The sequence below is a fragment of the Scardinius erythrophthalmus genome (genome assembly GCF_964197995.2).
Source record: "Scardinius erythrophthalmus genome assembly, chromosome: 5".
Taxonomy (NCBI): Eukaryota; Metazoa; Chordata; class Actinopteri; order Cypriniformes; family Leuciscidae; genus Scardinius; species Scardinius erythrophthalmus.
The window spans coordinates 50,396,979-50,413,661 of record NC_138225.1 but is presented as its reverse complement, the minus strand read 5'-3'; the positions used below and the strand labels follow the sequence as shown (position 1 = coordinate 50,413,661).

Sequence of the window (16,683 nt, the reverse complement as noted above, 5' to 3'; positions counted from 1 at the left end):
TTTCCAACCCGCGGGTCCCGCTTTTATGAAATTATTTGGCCCGCCCCAGCCCGCCCCGCACCACTGTATCTATTTTTACAACCCGCCCCGCCCCGCACCCGCGACCAATAAATAGACATATTAGGCATTGTAATGTAAATGAAAACAGCCTTTATTTCAGCCTGAAAGTGCTTGGAAACATCGCCAACTGGCAATAACAGACGATTCTGAATATGAACCATAAATCAGGTCATATTAATAAGATAATGATTTAAACATTTTCAATATTTACAAAGCAGCGTTTGTATTCATCTAATTCATCATTCACCTTTTTTTCTTTTAATTATGTAAAATCCCGACCTCAATTTCTCCCGCACCTCATCTTCCATCTTCACTTTTATTTCTCCGTCTTTGTTGTTGTGGCTGGCTGCGGGAGCTGCTTGGCGCGAGCTGCTTTGCGCGAGATGTGTCACGTGACGCCAAAGGTTTGGGGAAATCACGCAAGTTGCATTGCTACGGCGTTATCAAAGAACCTACTAAAAAATATGATTAGATTGATATTCCCAAATATTTAATATGGGCAGGACATTGCATGCAACATATATGGATTTTTATTTTATTTTGTTTTTAATGACCCGCCCCAACCCGCCCCGCAAATAAAGTGACAATTTCTTTACCCGCCCCAACCCGACCCGCGGGCTACCCGCGGGGCCCGCGGGTTATGAGACGACCCGCGCATCACTAGTGTGCACATTAAGGGGGGTGTGGGGAGTGGAGGAGAGAGAAGCATGAAGAGGGGCGTTAGCCAGAGGAGAGATGTCCTAGACAACGACTAACGTTAGAATTATATTCTCTTGAATTTTGATATGGCCCACACACGACCAAAAAGACGACGTTCCGATGAACAAATAGCAAAGAAGAGGGAAAGGGAGAAGGAACGCGTTAAGTCCCGAATTTACATCGGAAAAGCCTGTTTCAGGAAGCATGGAAGGTAGGAGTAGGGGGGGATGGGATGAGGAGGGGGAGGGTCGAGCTAGCCTCCGTTTTGTTTGACAATACTTCGAATGTCAACAAGAAGGGACGTCACCCAACATCGCTTAGAGCACCTTTAATTGATGGTATATGCTTTTGATGAGGTCATTAAAAAAAATTATTGTATTCAACAGCAAAATTCTGGTGAAATAAACAAATTATCTATGATTCTGCAAAGAAATCTCCACCAATCAGAGAATCAAAAAAGTGGACGGGGCCCTGTTGCTGCTTGGCCAATCAAATTCAAGAAGTGTTTTATCAGTATAAACATTCATTGTTTTTGCTGTTTTGTTCAATTAACTAAGTCTCCTTTTATGTTTTCTTTAGGAATATTCAGCATTCAACCAATCGCTGTGTGGCGAATCAAAAATCAAACTACTGTAAATTCCTTTCATGGGCCGTGGTTCCCTCAATCCATCACATAATGAACAGGAGAGAAATTTACTGGAGGAAGGAATGAAAGGATCAGCAGATCCGCAAATAAACCCGTATATGATCAGCAATGTGGGTAGACTCCCCAGCTCCTTCACCACTCAAGAATGTGTTGGTGCATCTGACACTTTGCATATCTGTTGATTCCATCAACTAAAGGAATTGCATTTAAATAAAATAATAAATTGTGGTTGAAGAAGGAATTGAAGAAACTAGTGTAAATTCCAAGTCAAGACTTGCTGCCCTGCAAACATCTACCTTGCTCCATGAAGGCCGCATTAGAAACCAACTGAAGCAATGAGGTTTCAACTGAAGTATTACTTGCATTACCTGGTTCTATTGGGCTTCAGCTGTGTAATTTCTACCTATGGCCCATATCAGAGGGCCCAGAAGACGGGGGACATACTGCTGGGGGGGCTTTTCCCGATACACTTTGGGGTGGCCTCCAAAGACCAGGACCTTGCAGCAAGGCCAGAGTCAACTGAGTGTGTCAGGTAGAAACACAACATGCTAAACTTTTCAAATGTGGTTAATTTTTTTAAGTGGTTTTCAAGGTCTTTTAACTGACCTTTGGTAATTAACACAATACTTTTACCCTTCACACAATTTTTGCATTTTATGCATTTAGGGGAAAAAAATATTTCCAGCCATAGCAAATGGCACTCTTAAAGGGATAGTTCACTCAAAAATGAAAATTCTGTCATTAATTATTTTCAGAACACAAATGAAGATCTTTTTGATGAAATCTGAGAGCTTTCTGTATGGAAGTAAAATAATGTCAAATGTTTTTGAAACAAAAAGCCTGTTGAATTGCACTACTTGAAAAAAAAAATAGGCATTGCATTAACCATGCTTGCATTTTAATGCATTGTATTTTTAGGGCTTGCATTTTTATGGGCTGAAATTCAACATGGTTGAATATTTAAGCTGTGAATATTTCAATTAAAAACATTTCAAACACATTTTCATTATTAAAAATTCAATAATCCATATTCACCTTTCACATTTCACCTCCAAAATATTCAAACTGTTTAAAAATACAACCTATAATATTCAACAGGCAATTTTCGGTCCATTTTATTTCGCTTTGCAAAATTCGCTTCCACAAATTCAGTGGTTCAAATTCGACAGTAAATTCAACGGAACTGCAGGAAAAGCAATAGATTACCGAGATACTCTCCATCTGCTGTTAGTCAACCTCACCAGCAGGAGGTGCAAAAGCGCGTGTTGTTGACGAAGACAGAGCAACAGTTAGAGCAAGCCATTCATTCATAAAATGAAAATGAGCTGTGTCAGTATATATGCGGAAAAGATGATAAAGACACAAAAGCTGTGTTTATGTTTCATTCAATAACTTCATTGTTACTTTCCCTGTGTAGCATGTCATCAGCTTTCTCTACATGAACAGGATTATAATCGGTTTCCCTCAATACCTCACACTCGAGGATTCCCCTTCTGTCAGGACAAAACGCTTAACGTAGTTTATGGACTAATACAGTGATATAAAAGACCAAACTCGCACCTTATTGGGGATGTAGGCTATAGGCTACTATATAGGCTAGATGGACTAAGAATATGAACGTAACGCGCAAAGTTTCATGCTGAGCGTTTCGTGATATACTGGCACAAAATCAACACTTGATCAATACTAACACTTTCTCTTCTCTTTTCTCTCTCTCTCTCTCTCTACAGTATATATATATATATATATATATATATATATATATATATATATATATATATATATATATATATAGTATAGGCTATGCCTACGTGTATTGCATTAGCTTAAACTGGGAAGAGTCATAGCACTTGCATATTGTTGTCCTCCTATTGTTAGTTTAACTGTAAATCGCTTTGGATAAAAGCGTCTGCTAAATAAATGACTAAATGTAGCCTAATAAATGTAAAATTGGCTTGACATTGGACATTCGCACATTTAGGGACCGTCTCAAAAGTTGCATAAAACATTGGCACACACAATTTTATAACTTCAATAGCAAACTTTAATTTATTTGAATAAATATCAAAAATCCAAAGGGTGCACATTATGCCTGACACTACATGAACACTTTACAGTTGGTTAATTTTATTCAAATGCTATTGAAGTTAGAAACGTGTATACCAAAGATGTATACACTTTAGAGACGGTCCCTAAATATGCGAATGTCCAACGTCAATGCCAGTCTATCACTGGGAAACGCTCAGCATTAAACTTTGTGCGTTATTCTGAGTCAATCTGCTTGCCTGCGAGTTTGGTCTTTTATATCACTGTAATTAGTCCATTAAGCTATACGTTAAGCATTTATATGTCCAGCTGGTGAATCCTTAAGTATTGAGGGAAACCCTAATAGCTTGCATGCAGCACATCGCCACAATATAAAGTTAAGGCAACTAAACAACCAAGAGAAATATATGTCAACCTCAAAAATTTAAAATTGGATCTGTATCCGCATCGGGGAATAACATTATAATCTTGTTCACGGTAGAGAAAGATGCTTGTAGGCTACACAGGGAAAGTAACCGTGAAGACACTGAATTTAACATAAAACCGCCGTCATAATAATCACAAATACACTTGCATTGCTGTTAAATGAGTTTTATGAATGAATGGCTTGCTCTAACTGTTGCTCTGTCTTCATCAACAACACGCTCTTTGCACCTCCGGCTGGTGATGTTGACTAACAGCAGATGGAGAGTATCTCGGTAATCTATTGCTTTTCCTGCAGTTCCGTTGAATTTACTGTCGAATTTGAACCACTGAATTTGTGGAAGCGAAATAAAATGGACCGAAAATTGCCTGTTGAATATTATAGGTTGTATTTTTAAACAGTTTGAATATTTTGGAAGTGAAATATGAAAGGTGAATATGGATTATTGAATTTTTAATAATGAAAATGTGTTTGAAATGTTTTTAATTGAAATATTCACAGCTTAAATATTCAACCATGTTGAATTTCAGCCCATAAAAATGCAAGCCCTAAAATACAATGCATTAAAATGCAAGCATGGTTAATGCAATGCCTATTTTTTTTCAAGTAGTGCAATTCAACAGGCTTTTTGTTTCAAAAACATTTGACATTATTTTACTTCCATATTTCTGTCCCTCCATTGACCTCTACACAACTACCACTTTGACGCTTCAAAAAGTTAATAAAGAGACCCTAAACTATTCCATATGAATTGAGCGGTTTAGTCAAATTTTTCTAAAGAGACTCGATCGCTTTATATGATGAACAGATTGAATTTAGGCTTTTTTTCACATATAAACATTCAACTCACACATCAGTTGTGGTAAACGGAAGCTCAAGCATGTTTTGCTTGACGTGTGAGAACCAAGGTCTCACGCGTCAAGCAGGTTTAGTTGAGCTTCTGTTTTTGTTCGCTGATCAATGTTTAATTGTGAATAAAATCCTATATTAATTTTGTTCATCAGAGATAGAAAGCTCTTTGATTTCATCAAAAAGATCTTCCATTTGTGTTCTTAAGATAAATAAAAGTCTTACAGGTTTGGAAAAACATGAGGGTGAGTAATTAATGACAGAATTAACATTTTCGGGGGAACCATCCCTTTAAGAACTTTAATCAGCATAGAAAGCCATATTTAGTATGACAATAATGAACATATTTTGTGTTTATCTCACAGCCTGTTTTCTTTTGTGTTAAATTAAACATGTTTAGTCAATTCTAGGTCCATTCCACATTGTTTAACTTGACTACTGTAAAGGACAAATATGACTCAAACTACACTCTTTTTCCAGGTATAACTTTCGTGGATTCCGTTGGCTGCAATCTATGATCTTTGCTATAGAGGAGATCAACAACAGCTCTACTCTTCTCCCAAACATCACGCTTGGCTATCGTATATTTGACACATGCAACACTGTCTCGAAGGCCCTGGAGGCGTCGCTAAGCTTTGTTGCACAGAATAAGATTGATTCACTCAACTTGGATGAGTTCTGTAACTGCACAGGGAACATCCCATCAACCATTGCAGTGGTTGGGGCGTCTGGATCTGCAGTGTCTACAGCAGTGGCTGACCTAGTGGGCCTCTTCTACATTCCTCAGGTTCTTTTGCATTTTAACATCAATTAGAGTAGTTTCTGTGGGAAATTAAAAAGTAAGAAATGGGCTTGGTAAATGTATTATGAATCAGTTAATTTTGGAAGAAGATTTTAAAGACAACAGTTGCATTACTGGATTACCTTAAAGAAATGCTTTAAGGCAAGACACCACAGGTGAATTGGGTAAAACATTTTACTAATAGATTCCACTATTCTTCCTTAGTTGATTAATCGCTGTATTAGGGACAATTGTTTTGTATTACAAGTTCTATGGAATGTTATGTTTCAATGATGCATCATTAAATACACACTAATTTGTATACTTTTCTGAACATTGGATAAAGCCGGGTTCAAAATTCTTTTTTCATTTTATTGACACATTAAAGGTTTTTACAGAGGGGATTTTGCATATCTCTTTTTAAAATCAGAATAAATGTCAACAGCCAGAAAAACAAAAAAACAAAACATTTTCACAATGTGTTTTGGAATAAAATGTTTTAACCCCTCAGTAAAAACGTTCAGAATATAGATAGGAGTAAAACAGTAAAGTTGTATGGAAAGAGTATGTAAGTGCTGCTAAAGTGGAGATTTCTGGCTAATTTTGAGAAAATAGCTTTTAAAGATATGTATTGTAATTGAAATATAACAATGCAAATGGATAAAGTGTAATAAAATAAGCACTTAAATGTGTACTTTGGATGTTTTTTTTCTTTCTACTTGTTATGGAAGAAAATTAGCTCAATCTCAAAATGGAACAATTCATGAAAAAACAAAGGTTTTGTCTGTAGTGTCTTGCTTTAAAGGAGTAGTTTACTTAAAAATAAGAATTCTGTCATTTACTCACTATTATGTCATTCCAAACCGTCCTATATCTGTTTTTTATGTGGAACTCAAAGGGAGAAGAAAGTGCCTGTATAGTGGCTGCGATTGTCAGAGGCGTTAAAGTAGTCCATGCAACTCATGCACTATAGAAGGCATAAGTATTCTGAAGCCAATAGCTGAGTGTGATGAACAGACTGAAATGTCGATAACAATAACCCATAACGATAACTGATGAACATTATGTGTCAAATGAACATCAATGACATCAAACCTCATTGTTTCTCACACGTCTCTTGACATTGTCATATCAAACCTGACATTAAGCTTCAGAAAGCGCCATATTTGATTTGAAAGCTAAAGAAGAGGGTATGGGTAAAAAAAAAAAATATTTTATTTTTTCCTCAATGCTTGTGTAAAAAAAAAAAAAAAAAAAAAAATCCTATGGCTTTGGAGGACTTGGAATATAGCATGAGACATCCATACTTTTTTTTGTGTCCTTTTTGGAGCTTGACAGATATGGTCACTATGAATTATCATTTTATGAAAAAGCTGCATAAAATATTACAAAAAAAAAAAAAGATATATATATATATATATATATATATATATATAATTTTTTTTTTTTTTTTTTTTTTTACTGTCCCTCTCCTCTATTGTCTTTCAGATCAGCTATGCTTCATCCAGTCGCCTTTTGAGCAACAAGAATCAGTACAAATCCTTCATGAGAACTATCCCCACAGATGAGTATCAGGCTATTGCTATGGCTGCCATCATTGACCACTTCCAGTGGAACTGGGTGATTGCTATCGCCTCTGATGATGAATATGGCCGTCCGGGGATTGAAAAGTTTGAGAATGAAATGTTTCATAGGGACATCTGCATCGATCTCAATGTTTTAATTTCACAATACATTGATGAAGCTGAGATTCGCCGTCTGGCAGACCGCATCGAAAACTCAACCGCCAAGGTCATTGCTGTGTTTGCTAGCGGACCAGATGTCGAGCCACTTATTAAAGAGATGGTGAGGCGAAACGTCACAGACCGAGTCTGGTTGGCGAGTGAGGCATGGGCCAGCTCTAGCCTGGTTGCCAAGCCAGAGTACATAGATGTCATGGGAGGAACGATTGGCTTTGCACTGAGGGCTGGGCACATACCCGGCTTTAAAGAGTTCTTACAGCAAGTCCATCCAAAGAAGTCCAGCCATAATGAATTTGTAAGGGAATTTTGGGAGGAGACTTTTAACTGTTACCTAGAAGATAGTCCAAGGAATGAGGACAGTGAAAATGGCAGTACAAGTTTCAGACCTCTGTGCACTGGTGAAGAGGACATTGCAAGTGTAGAGACGCCGTACCTGGACTACACGCACCTGAGGATTTCTTACAATGTGTACGTGGCTGTTTATGCCATAGCACAGGCACTTCAGGACATACTTACCTGCACACCTGGAAAAGGATTGTTTGCTAATGGCTCTTGTGCAGACATTAGGAAAGTTGAAGCTTGGCAGGCGAGTTACTTATCATACAACATAGTTTCCCCTCTTCTCAATTCTAGGAAAGTTTCATACAAATGTAATGATATTCATATGCCTCTCTTTTTTTATTCTAAAAGGTTCTGAAACAGCTGAGACACCTCAACTTCATAAACAGCATGGGGGAGAGGGTGCGTTTCGACAACGGCAGTGAGCTCTCAGCAAATTATACCATCATAAACTGGCATCGATCACCTGAGGATGGGTCTGTTGTATTTAAGGAAGTTGGTTATTACAGCATACATAACAAGAACGGGGCCAAACTTTCCATTGACAAGACAAAAATACTGTGGAACGGCCATCTTACTGAGGTAAGCAACAGTTCCCGAATTTCTTGGCACTTAGTTCACATTGTCAGTCCAAATCCGATTATTTGTGTATCCGACTGGAATCTGATCTAAAATTATTGATGTCCACACTGTGTGTCGCAGCTGTTCAGATCCGATTTGTGTGTCCATGCAGCTCTTTCGTTTTCCAGAATATCTGCATTGGTTTCTATGGCAATAAGGAAGTTGGTAGGAATACGCCAAATACAACAACAACCGCAGCATGGAGGGGTTTGCAATAGAGATGTTGTCTTATTTAAATTTTACAACGTGACAATGTGTAGCCGCCTCGCTGGTCTACTGTGTCTTCTGAGGCAGCAGCAGAACCAGAACGGGCTCTGCTCCCTTTTACCTAAACTCGTGACTTCAGACTTACATGCCATCCAGAAACTTGCGCTCTGCAAGTGAATGTCGTCTTGTGGTGCCATCTCAAAGAGGCACAAAATGTCTTTCTCGGACCTTTACCTTGACTGTTCCCTGCTGGTAGAAGAAACAACTGAAGACGCATCTTTTTCGGCAACACTTGATCCATTAATACTAACACTTTCTCTTCTATTCTATTCTATATCTATTTGTAAAATAAAATAAGTACACTGCGTTAGATTAAACTGGGAAGGGTCATAGCACTTACATATTGTTGTCCTGTTGTTAGTTTAACTGCTTCTATTGTTCTCATTTGTAAGTCGCTTGGGATAAAAGCGTCTGCTAAATGAATAAATGTAAACCGGCTGGTATGCACAGCTTTTTTCCGTGATGTCGTCTCTGTTGGTTTACAAATATCAACACAACAACACCATTATATTGTCATTTTCTGCTCGTCCGGCACTTTGGAACAACACAGCCTTGTTTGTTATCAATTACTCACTACTATGTCGTTTCAAACCCATTAAGCCCCGTTCACACCGCCAGCGATTTTGTCGCTGCATGTCGCTAGTCTCTGTACAGTGAAGTCGCTTGTGGGCGTTCCTAGTGTTGTCGCTCTAATGTTATTGGTAGACTGCACGTCTGAGCATATACCATCACAAGTGTTATATAAAACTGAGATATAATTCTAATTTGACTAGGAATTGGTCTTAAAAGATTTAAAAGCAATATTATGCTGTTGGGAGAGTGTTGTTATATTAACCACAGCAGTGCAGTGCATTAAATATTTAACTACATTAACGATCGATCAATCAACAAATTAAACTCACTCATACTGTCAATAGTTAATAAAACGTCATTCGAATTTGACAAATAATCCATTTCTTGTCCCTTATAATCCACATAATGCAGGGGAAACTGTAAAATGAACTGTCTGCAGCAGAGCAGTGCTAAACTTGCATCATAAAATGACAACACTCGAACAAAATGTGTGAATTAAACTCACTGAGAATGTCGACAGTTTCTTTTCCATGCATCATTTTATTATATCCATACAGTCAAATCATATAAAGCAGTGAAATCGCCCTCGAACTCTTCTTGCCTGCACTCGAGACGGTGACGTGAGCTGAACTCCACTGAAAGTCTTCTTTCCTATTGGTTGTCGCTCGCGAAAATCGCTTCTCATTTGCATAAAGTTGAAATTTCTGAACTTTTGTCGCGCGTCTCGTGTCGCTTGACACGCCCACATTCTGTCGCCAACGGTCACTGTCGCTCGTGTCGCCGGATGTCGCCAGCGCTCCATTGAAATGAATGGGATCATGTCGCTTTGTCGCTGCGTGTCGCTGGCGGTGTGAACGGGGCTTTAGACTTTCGTTCATCTTCAAAACACAAATGAAGCTAATGTAAATTAAATACGACCGTCCACTGAAAGTCTATTCACCGGAAACTCTGATGCCTCAATGTTCATAAAGAGATAATAAAAGAAATCCATATGTGTTGAGGAGTTTAATTAAAGTCTTCTGAAGAGAAACAATCGCGCTATATGATGAACAGATTTAACTAGCAGAGCACATACAGTAGTCAACATTTGAAGTGGATCAAAAAAGTTCATCAAAGTTGTCCTAAGACAAGACACGTATTGTTCAAAATTCATGTATAACTTTGATTAAAAGGTTTTGATCCACTTCAAATGTTGACTACTGTAGATCAATAAACAGAAGCTCAAGTTTACATACGAGAACCAGTGAGGTTCATTCTTGTCACGCCAACACATTTGAGCTTCCTCACGAAACAATGAGGTTTGTTCTCACGTGTAAAGCAAGTAAGGTTGAGCTTCCGTTTACCATATTTGATGTGCTTTATTTATGTTAGCTGATCAATGTGAATTTTTGGGTGAACTAACCCTTTAACAAATGGCAAACCCAAAGGATCCTTGTCCAGTCATTTACAGCAGCAAATGTGACTTGTTTTATTACATGGGCCAATTCGGTGTTTCTCTCTTCTCTGCCAGGTACCATTTTCCAACTGTAGCGACGAGTGTGAACCTGGAACCAGAAAAGGAATTATTGATGGGAAACCCACATGCTGCTTCGAGTGTACAGAGTGCTCAGATGGGGAGTACAGTGATCATAAAGGTTAGCAAATGAATAATTCAGCAACTTAATATCTATTAGAACAGTCATTTTCTTTTGCTGGTGGAAGCAGCAATGGTAGAAAGAGACCGTATCAAAGTATACAAACATGAGTCAAGACTTAAAGCAGGGGTGTTCAATCCTGCTCTTGAAGGACTTCCTATTCCTTAAATAATTAAACACCAGAAAACACAGAGCTTCCAAAACATAGAGCCTTTAGGGTTAGCCACAAAAAAAGGACACAGGAGGAGTTTTTTTAATGGATGTCAATGGAGGAGAGGCTTTAGTATGCTGAATAAACTGTTTTTATGAGGAAACGGCTCGTCACTTAATGAATTGACAGCCTGTCTGCTAATCTAGTTCAACATTTTTTCCATTAAACATACTTTTTTTTTTATTGATTTGCAATTTTTTGCTGTTTTATAAGAGTATTTTGTGACTGGTATGATTTAGCATCAGCTTCTGATTCATTTATATGGTATCCTGTCATACAAATTTGAATGTAGTTCAATGCTGTCGAACTTTAGTTCTGGTTTGACTCCTGCACATATCGAAGTACAACGCAATCTCATTGTATTCCACCGAATGAGCCAATGAGCATGTCCAGATGACTTACTGAATCAAAGAACCAATTAAAAATGAACGAACCCTCAGAAAACTTTGACAGTTAGAACCGACTTGTTTGCTTCTTTTTGAGTAGGTTATTTTTGATTTGTTCATTTCAAACTGGCTCTTTGGTTCAATAAACTGTCTGGACAAACTCATTGGCTCATTCTGGGCTTATGTCATCAACCCAGAACTAAAGTTTGATTCATTCTGGGAACTGACTCTTAAAATGATGATTAATTCATTCAAGAAATGAACATCAGTACTAAAAATGTTCTGGCAGGTGAGTTGGAGCTAAACTCCTCGGCTGTGTTCAAAATCACCCCTTCATTCACTATTCCCTACATTAGTCCACTTATAATATAGTCCACTTGAAAGAGTGAATGTAGACGGGATGTAGACTCAGTGTCCGAATTCACTCTCCTGTCTACATTCACTCTTTCAAGTGGACTATATTAGTGGACTAATGCAGGGAATAGTGCATTTTGTGATGGATATGATTTAGCATCAGCTTCTTATTAATTTATATGGTATCCTGTCATACAAATTTGACTGCAGTTCAATGCTGTCAAGGCCTTTAATGTAATTGGTTAATAAGGCACACGTGATCCAAGTCGAAACCGGTCGAGTCAGTTTCCAGAATGAATCAAACTTTATTTCAGGGCTGATGACGTAAGCACCGAATGAGCCAATGAGTTTGTCCAGACAGTTTATTGAACCAAAGAACCAGTTTGAAATGAACAAATCAAAAATAACCTACTCAAAAAGAAGCAAACAAGTCGGTTCTAACTGTCAAAGTTTTCTGAGGGTTCGTTCATTCTGAATTGGATCTTTGATTCAGTAAGTCATCTGGACATGCTCATTGGCTCATTCGGTGGAATACAATGAGATTGCGTTGTACTTCGATATGTGCCAGAAGGGCTGCCGCTTTGGCATAGTTTGTGCATGCTGTTTAATAATCATTTGAACTTCACAAACTGGCTGTTCCAGTAGTAAGATGAAAATATTTATCTTGTACTCTGCATGTATAAGCCTTAACTAAGCAATTTAATAATCAAGTAAAAAGGAATTTATTTCTGTATGATATTACACTGTAGCCACATTGGTTTTGAAAATGGATGGATTGATGATTCAGCTGCGGGAGAAATCTTCTGGGAGACGTGGGAATTAATTTGGCGTGACTGTCACGTCACAGTGCATTATGGGTATTCTCTAGCCATTGAGCGTACATCGGTTGTACACTCGTTACTGCGGTGCATTGTGGGATTGAATGAGTGAGGGATTCTAGCACTGGAGGGTTACCATCCTGCAGAGTTCAGTTCCAACCCTAATCAAACACACCTGAACCAGCTAATCAAGGTGTTCAGGATTTCTTGAAAATTACAGGAATGTTGGAGCAGGGCTGGGACCACGTCTGCAGGATGGTAGCTCTCCAGGAGCAGAGTTGGCTACCCCTGTTCTACAGCATTTATTAATCGTAGTTATAGTTAATTCGAACATTTGACTAACATTTTTAATATCAAAAGTTTTATCCGTTAATGCACTTTGAACTGACATGAACAAACTGCATTTTATTAACCAGCATTAACAAAGATTATTAAATGTAAAGACTGTATTGCTAATTGTTAACTGAAGCATTAACTAATGTTAAGAATTGAGACCTTATTGTAAAGTGTTAACGTAATTATCGGAATATTGTATTTTTTTACAGTCTTTTTGTATTTTATTTTCTCCACAGATGCCAGCGTTTGCTCTAAATGCCCAAACAACTCCTGGTCTAACGGCAATCACACTTCTTGCTTCCTGAAGGAGATTGAGTTTCTGTCCTGGACCGAACCTTTTGGGATCGCTTTGACCTTATTTGCAGTGCTTGGGGTTCTGTTAACAGCTTTTGTGTTGGGTGTTTTTGTGCAATTCCGTGATACTCCAGTTGTGAAAGCATCCAACCGAGAGCTCTCATTTCTTTTGCTTTTCTCGCTTATCTGTTGTTTCTCTAGCTCTCTTATATTCATAGGCGAACCACAGGACTGGACATGCCGCGTACGTCAACCAGCCTTTGGAATCAGCTTTGTGTTATGCATCTCTTGCATTCTTGTTAAAACCAATCGTGTCCTACTAGTGTTTGAAGCCAAAATCCCCACCAGTCTCCACCGTAAATGGTGGGGACTGAACCTGCAGTTCTTACTAGTGTTCCTGTTCACATTTGTCCAAGTGATGATCTGCGTGGTTTGGTTGTACAATGCTCCACCAGGGAGTTACAAAAACTATGACATTGATGAAATCATCTTCATCACCTGTAATGAGGGCTCCATGATGGCGTTGGGATTCCTCATTGGCTATACATGCCTGCTGGCTGCCATCTGTTTCTTCTTTGCATTCAAGTCTCGGAAACTTCCCGAAAACTTCACAGAGGCCAAGTTCATCACATTTAGTATGCTCATTTTTTTCATCGTTTGGATCTCCTTCATCCCTGCGTACTTCAGCACGTACGGCAAGTTTGTCTCAGCGGTTGAGGTCATTGCCATTCTGGCTTCCAGCTTCAGTTTGCTAGCCTGTATCTTTTTCAACAAGGTGTACATCATTCTCTTAAAACCATCCAGGAACACAACTGAGGAGGTTCGCTGTAGCACAGCAGCTCATTCTTTCAAAGCAGCAGCGAGGGCAACACTACGACACAGCTCCTCCTCCAGAAAGCGATCAGGCAGTGTGGGTGGCTCCTCTGCCTCCTCGCCCACTTCATCGATCAGCATGAAGACCAATGGGAACGAAACAGAGTCCCCCTCTACACGCAGACACAGTCAGAAACCAAGGGTGAGCTTTGGAAGTGGAACTGTCAGTCTCTCTTTTAGCTTTGAAGAAGCAAGAAAGAACTCTGTAAAGTGATTAACAAGAACTTTTGGATAAAGAATATGGTAATCAACAGTCTCCAAAGTCCTTTTCTAGAATCAACCTCCACTAACTGTGAAAACAGCCAGAACACCTCCCAGTCTTCAGGCACTGACTAATCTCTGTCAACAAAGCTTAGACCTGCCAGAACTCACTGACACAATAGACTCATTTTCGTGCAAGTCATTTGTTGACCACAGCCACAGTCTTTCATTGCCACTTTTTACGTCACTCTTTTTAAGGCATCTGATATATGTCTTAAATGTAACACAGAAGCAGATAAATAAAACAAAAACACCTGATTTATGTCTAATGTGATTTTCTAGTCCCTTGAAAATAGTTGTACTATGTCTCCTGTGTACATTTGAGCCAAAGGTCTTTAAACCTGCTCCAGGAACAGGGTTGAGAAGCACTGCTTTAAAGCAGTAATATGTTAATCGAAATCCTTGTCCTGACGGTTTCATCCTATTTAGAAATAGTTTAAAGTTATATAAATGTACATGAACCAGGGGCCTCATTTATACAATGCACATAGGATTGGATTTGATACTAAATTCCATAGATTTTTTCCTACGTCAAAAGTGAGAAACAAATCTGGATTTATAAAGGGAGAAACTGACATGAAAATGTTCTTATGCATATGCTAACTGAAGAACAAATGAACGTTTTTTGGCGCTCATATGCACATGCTGCACACACGCTGGATCTGCTTGCCCATTGATGACTACTTCTGAACCATTAAGAGATATATGTTGCCATTCTGTAGGTGAAGTTGACCTGAATTTAAGATGAACAGGGATTTATTTAAAAAGGGATGCATTTAGGAAGCTTTTTTTTTGTGCATACAGATGTTTTATAAATCATTCATAGCAATGTAAGACCTGAAGTGAACAAACCATATAGATTTTTGGGTGAATTTCAGGTGATCTCATCATGAGAGAGAGACGAGATGGGGAAGGGAGAGAATTGTAAATTGGGAATTGATCAGCTCAAGTGTGTGTATTCTTAAACCACAATGGTTCATTCAAAAAGGCATGCCATCATGCTTCACTGGTTTTTAGTACAAGGAAACCTTGTTCATAGAAGAGCTTATAGGCAAAATGGAAAGAAACAGACCCTGTAATAAAGCTCATCTACAGTACATCTGACTGTTTTTCAGGAATGCTTTTGATTGTTTTGATAATGTTACTTATTAGTTATGGCTATAAGCTGAACTAACACATCTCCCACTGCACAACACACACGCTGCATAGCTGGAACTTCTCACCGGTTACTGACATGATGTAACCACATGACATTTCCCATAAAATCAGACTGGACAGCTCAAACTAAATCATTAAGGCAAGGAGAGATTTTTGAACAGTCTTTTTCTATATTCTCGCTCAATTATTGATTTTAATAGATTTTTAACAAAACATGTCCCTTTTTTCAAGGTACTTTACATCCCAAACGAGAACAAACAAATAGAGTTTATACAGTACAATTTAGTAACAGTTCATTGTTACTAAATTGTAACATATTGAGAGATGATTCAGCCTTAAGGGACCGTTGTCATAATGTTGGTCTTGATTAATATCCAAATACTAGTAAAATCTTGGTTATGCTTTATTTTAAGGTGATGTTACAGTATAATTACACAAATAAGTGCTGAGTAATGTTAATTAACTACATGTAGTTACTATAGGGTTAGGGTTTGGTATAGAGTTAGTAATTTGTATTTATGCATAATTCACTGTTATTACTAGGCTATGGTAAGTAATGTATCTATGTCAATAATGTTACCAAATTCTGCAGAGGAATGAGGAAACCAGGGTTCCCAGGTCCGGGGTTTTCCCACGAAATTAGGCCACTTTTAAACGGTTGCCGTGCGTGGGTTGATTTTCCTTTTCTTTTCTTTTTTCACGGGTTAAAGGTTTGACTTTGACATATTGCATAAATTATATTTGATATGCTTTTATTGAAATATTCTATCAATGTTAAAACTGTGCTAGATGTTTTGTGAAGGAGGGCCACTGTTAGGGAGCCTTTGAGCTTTGTTAATGATCACTACGATATTGTGGCTTTCAATATGCATAACAGTGTAAAATATGTATTTTAGGTATGGGAATGGCATTTTTTGAGTTTTGATTTTTGGGATGTGGTCTTTGGGCTCTTTTTGATTGGCCATTGGGCTAGTTTTGTTGCAAACGTGGCAACCCTGTAATGGTTAAATGAGCAGATAACTTTCTCGATACTTTCTCGCCAATTCATTTTTACCAAAGCACAAGCAATGTAAAATTAGCCTACTACTCAACAACATCATCCCGTGAATTGAAAAACCTTGAGACCACCCATTGGGGAATTAATTGGATGTTTGTATGATTGTAGTTTGCTATTGATCTCATGTGAGTGACAGGTTGATTAATGATTAGGAGGGCACATTCATATTTTTAAAATAACGATGTGCACGGATAAATAATTTATAATAAATACTGCAATATTCCATAAAAAAAACTGTCAAATGAAATAATTTT

At 38.2% G+C, this 16,683-nt stretch overlaps 1 protein-coding gene across 1 annotated transcript; it reads left to right on the top strand.

The window, feature by feature from the left end:
* Positions 1 to 1,740: 1,740 nt before the first annotated feature.
* casr (calcium-sensing receptor) lies at positions 1,741 to 14,167 on the top strand (the record flags this gene model as incomplete). Its single annotated transcript, XM_081365048.1, has 6 exons — positions 1,741 to 1,937; positions 5,205 to 5,511; positions 6,994 to 7,833; positions 7,938 to 8,168; positions 10,558 to 10,681; positions 13,023 to 14,167. 6 exons carry the CDS (start codon positions 1,741 to 1,743, stop codon positions 14,165 to 14,167), a joined length of 2,844 nt encoding a protein of 947 aa, XP_081221174.1.
* Positions 14,168 to 16,683: the final 2,516 nt, after the last annotated feature.